Raw genomic sequence first — 5185 nt, forward strand, 5'->3', positions numbered from 1 at the left:
GGGGTTCTGTATGCCTAGAGGTCAGATGAAGCGATACATTCACCGTATCAATGATGATGAGCCAGAAAGGAATGAAATATGACTATTCAAGTGCTTAGGTTAGTAGTTGGCACGTCCTATAGATACGTAAAAGAGTACATGTATCCTTGTATGATTTAGTCCGAAGGTTTGAGTCAGTACGGTGAACCGTTGAAGGGGTCGGATGGAAAAGGAGCTTAAAATCAGGGATTTTTAAGCTCCGTAATGTGGCATGATGAAGAGGAAAATAGAAGAACTGACGATAAAAACAGCAACTAATGAAATGGCGAGAGACGGGCCAAGGGTTATCTTATGAATACACTCTTGATGAATGTGCATATGTCATACAATTAATGTGGACATGAGCCATAGCTCAGTTAACTGATTACAGATGTGTTGCATCCCACCTGCCCGGGTTCGATCCTGGATCGAGCAGTGAGTGCCTCATTTTTCTCCTCAAAGTGCAAGTTAGAACTCTTAGGGCCTGTTCTGAACCTCTCCAGCTTCTGACTCCACAAAATTCGAGTGTGAAGCCGGCCCGAACGCCTAAGCTCCGTGAAGCTAGATTCACGAAGGTCAGCCCAATCGCGGTGTAAAAACATGAAGCTCCAAAAGCCCAGCTCCACGAAAGCCAGAATCAGGAATTGCCCAATATTACAACCACACTGCCACCGCCAAAGAAAACATTTGGAGCCACACGTGAAGAAAATCCCGACCCAGTACGCCACCCCTCCCCATCACAACTCTCCCTCTCGCTCGAGTGCTCGACCTAACACTCCTGCCGCCACCCCCGCTGCCATGGCTGGCTCCACCCAGTCAGCGGCCGGCGCCCCCATACACCTCCAGATCCGTATGTTCCAGGACCATCCCCGCTGGTTCCCGCCCAGAACGCCACCTCGACGCAACATCCCCATCGGCACCCAAGCATCATCCCCACCGGCACCTAACGCAGCAGGCAGGAAACATCGCCAGAGACATCGCCCCGATGGGATTGACGCCGGTGCTTGCCCCGACGCCGTTGGCAGCCATGGTGCTGCTCATGTAGATGCCCATGGCAGACCGAACTGGGCCGCCTCCAGCCGGCCCAGAATGGCGCCCAACAGGCTAGCGACCTCCTAGCTGGGCTGGAGCGTTGCAAGAAGCTAAGAACGCTTCCTAATGGTTAGAAGCTGGATGGAGAAGCTGAATCTGTGGAGTTGACGGAGTTGGGAGAGGTTCAGAACAGACCCTTAGCCTCCTACCTTTATTTTCAACAACAAAATGGTAGCATAATCCTTGCAAAAACAAAATATTGAAAAAAACTGCAAGGGAAACCCCCAAAGTATATAAAACCCAAATCGGAGTCCGTGAGGACTTGAACCCAGGTGATGGGGGTTGTATATCCACTCCCCCAACCAAGTGAGCTAAGGCCTCGGCCCCCCAAAAAACCTAAAAACCTAATAGCCATACCCATAGTTAATTCCATTCCAGTTTGGCTCTTGGAGAGGATGCATGCTTTTGCGGATGTTGCGGACACGCCGCCAGATGCAGCGGCGATTTGCTGTCAACCCGCATAGCCCGCATAATCTATATGAATCGGTGAGGAAAACAAACTAAAACAAGAGACTGATAATCGAAGGTGGAACCGGATAGCCATCCTTTGTTCTCCTTGGCTCTCCTGATGAGGCAGGGGGTGATAAAGGTAAAGTAATCGAAGTCCGGCTGTACTCAGAGCAGAGCGGAACGAGGCCAGCTGCTCACGCTCCTCCGTCACCAGCACCTTCGGCTTCAACGGTGGCAGGCACAGCGGGCTCAAGTTGGACACAGTATCAGGACCATCAATTAGGATGCTACCTAATAAATCGTGCCATGTGATGCTAGAAATTCTCGGCAGAACAGCCCAGCGTAAACGAGCGAGATAGAAGATGTCCTGATATGTGGGTTAGACGGCGCCCACGGGACTCGCATAACTACTTCATCGTCCGCCGCATTAGCCAACAATAATGATGCGGGCAGAAGTAGCGAGAAGCGGGATAGCCGCAGCCCATCCCACTTGCAACCTGAGCTCTTGGAATGGAAGGTACCTTTACCAGATCATTCCAGTGTACCATTCAGGAGTATAAAATAATCATGATCTATAAAAAAATGGATGGTTTCCATTTAGTTCACTGTAACAGATATTTTACCTTTTCTTCCAACAGCATTCATTAATTTGCCATATCTCTACTATTAAACAGGTTCCTATCCAAAACACCAAAAGCTCCAACGTGAAATAGATATATGACCCCTGCCTACCTCGATCTATCGCATCATACCCCCCCACACACACACACCCACACACACCCACACACACACCCACACACCCTCTCTGTTCTGCTTGCGTCGTCTCCTCTTGTAATTTGTAAATTAATTGATCTAGTATTCCAGTACAAACTAAATTTGCTACTATACTTATACCACCGATAAGGAATATCTAATCATGTTTTGAAACTAGATGTGTTTTCTGCCATGACACCCACGGAGGGGTACTTCTCTGTTTGTCAAAGAGCAGAAAGGTAAGTTAGAAAATTTTGGCAATATAATTATGGGTTAAAGGTACTTCTCACGTAAACTAGTGTGATAAACCCTATCTATTATTTTCACTGCAAGCAATTAATGGCAATACAATTGTGATTTTGGAAATAACATATACATCTTTAAAAATAGCTTACTACAAATTGACATGGAATATATAGACCTAAAAAAATGAAAGATAATCACCTCTTTCCAATTTGGAATCCCGCCCTCTGGAACCCATTGTGGATGGTCAAATTTGCAGGTTTCTTCGTACTTACATGTTCTGGTCCTCATATAGAAAGCACACTCCTTTTCCCCAGGTCGCTGTGGATAAATAGGAAGGCTGCTTTCAAGCCTAGGGCGTTTGACCATAGTGTTCGGAGAATAAAATGCATCACTCTGCCCAATAGTACTATGGCTTCCCATAATAGATTGATGATAGAGAACTATAGTAGATATACAAAAGAACTTTATTAAGCTAGTGGTATTAGAAAACCATATACTAGCAATAAATAGTGGTAATAATAATATACTGAAATGAAGAATAATGGTACAACAAGGAAACAAATATATTGATCAGCCTCACACTCCTAACCTAAACACTAATATAAGTTGAGAATGAAGCTCTAAGGTCATTTACAGGACATCATGGAAAATATCTCTAACACCTCTAGACTTGTATAGGCACATATACAGAACACCATGGAGCAACCTCTCGAAGTCTACGAAATAGGCTTGCATTTTGTTTTCCGTAAATTTACAGATAAAGCTGTTTCAAGCTCTATCTCACTGCAACATTAAAAAAAACACGTATGGTCATCCAGTGCACGAGCACAAAATCGCTATATGACGACAACCAGGAAATTAACTTAACTGATAAGAAGTTATGCCGTCCAGCATAAAAATTATATGGTTTGCTCATCCTCATTTCATCTGTAAATTGTGTAAGACCCAAACTTCTTTTTTCTTGTACAGCTGCTAATTTCTCCTCTTTCAAGCTTCAATAATGCTACTTTAACCTTATTCTACGCGCAAGATTATGAGATGTCAGAAAAGGCCCAGCTATGCAAGGACCTGAGATGTTCTAGAGGCCAAAAGTTGACACCCTCATGAAACTAGACCACCTAGAAACCCATTGTAATCCAGAAGGACCTGCCATATAGCTCCCTCCAACTTGGATAAGCCCCCCAACAGCATTGATGTGTACAAAGGAGCAGAAGCTGCTCAAGAAATAACTATCAGAAGCTTCTCTAACTCTTGAGTCCTTGACAGAATGGTTTGACCTGACGTCTCACTTGTGTGGACGCTGAGGAACCGGTTAAAAACTGACTGTGAGACAGGTATGACTGCATAAGCAGAAGCACATGGGGCTGACACACTTTCTCCGTATCCACTATCTACCGTGTTCTAAGTGAAAATGCCTAGGTTTAGGTAGCTGCATGGTTCGCATAATGCGACAAACCAGTGATGTGTTCATAGATCCTAGTATGTATAGTATAGAAGCAGTAACAACACGCGGACATGATTTATGCCGAGTGCCATGCCATGTTAATGCGCGCCAAATGCCACAACCAATTGATATTTTCGGACTCGATCCCGTACCCATATAAAAATTCAGTCACGCCAGAGAAATTGGACGTTTATTTCACAACGAATATGCTGCCGCACAGGTGTAACCGGCAAAACTCGGTAGTATTATCAAATAAACGCAGTAGAACACTACCACTTAGCAGAACAGGGAATGGGCTGCTCTCACCATCTGCGGGTCGCCTCGCGCCGACATGCGGGTCGAATCCGCCGGAGGCGGAGGGGTAGGGGTAGGATGACGGGTCGCCAGCGTAGCGCGCCGCGATGAGGTCGATCTCGTAGGAAGAGTACCTCGCCGCCGCATTGTCGCCTACCCCACCACGGCCGTATGGGTGAAAAGGGTAGTCCGACATCGCCGACGCATCGTCGCCTACGCCACCGCGGCCGTACGGGTAAAAAGGGTAGCCCGACATCGCCGCCGGCGTACGAATGCGCTAGGGTTTCACGGGCTCGGGGTGGGGACTGGGGTGGGAGGCTGTTGGGTACAATTCACCCAAAGAACGAAACTCTTTGTGCTCGTTTCTTTCTTGCTTTTTTAGGAAACTACTGTATACTTTTTTTTTAGTGTTAGGAAACTATTACTTTTTTTTTTGAGGGTTAGGAAACTATTACTTGAAAGTGGGGACTGGGGTGGGAGGCTGTTGGGTACAATTCACCCAAAGAACGAAACTCTTTGTGCTCGTTTCTTTCCTGCTTTTTTAGGAAACTACTGTATACTTTTTTTTTAGTGTTAGGAAACTATTACTTGAAAAGTATCTTGTGCATCGGTGTTGGTGGTGCTACCGGTGCATTGGACACCATAAACGTATAGCAATGTTTGAGAAAATCTGAAAAAAGTGTAACGCATTGACACGCCATTGATTTATATTGTCGCAAAAATTCAAAACATTGCACGAGATAAAAGAAAATGACAAAATTAGTATCAATGTGGCAATGGGTCAAATCTAAAACCCAACTTATGTTGTGTACTATTCAGTGTGGATTTTATGACTTTTGTACCTCGAGCAGTATTCAAATTTCGAGTTGAAATTTGGCGACAACATAA

General features: G+C 45.4%; 1 protein-coding gene across 4 annotated transcripts in view; it reads right to left on the reverse strand.

Annotated features, from left to right (window-relative positions):
• The window catches only part of LOC123061487 (zinc finger CCCH domain-containing protein 8), a 9264-nt gene extending 4621 nt beyond the window's left edge, over nt 1-4643 (reverse strand). Inside the window, exons 1-2 of one of the 4 annotated variants that reach the window (XM_044484610.1) lie at nt 4310-4643; nt 2758-2999 (exon numbers count right to left, since the gene is read on the reverse strand). In XM_044484610.1, coding sequence (XP_044340545.1) covers nt 2758-2999; nt 4310-4553 — 486 coding nt within the window. In that variant the 5' untranslated portion in view covers nt 4554-4643. The remainder of the gene's footprint in view (nt 1-2757; nt 3000-4309) is intronic. The other 3 variants (XM_044484611.1, XM_044484612.1, XM_044484613.1) reach the window with 3 other exon arrangements.
• Nucleotides 4644-5185: the final 542 nt, after the last annotated feature.

This window comes from Triticum aestivum, chromosome 3A (assembly GCF_018294505.1).
Source record: "Triticum aestivum cultivar Chinese Spring chromosome 3A, IWGSC CS RefSeq v2.1, whole genome shotgun sequence".
In the NCBI taxonomy this organism is placed as follows: domain Eukaryota; kingdom Viridiplantae; phylum Streptophyta; class Magnoliopsida; order Poales; family Poaceae; genus Triticum; species Triticum aestivum.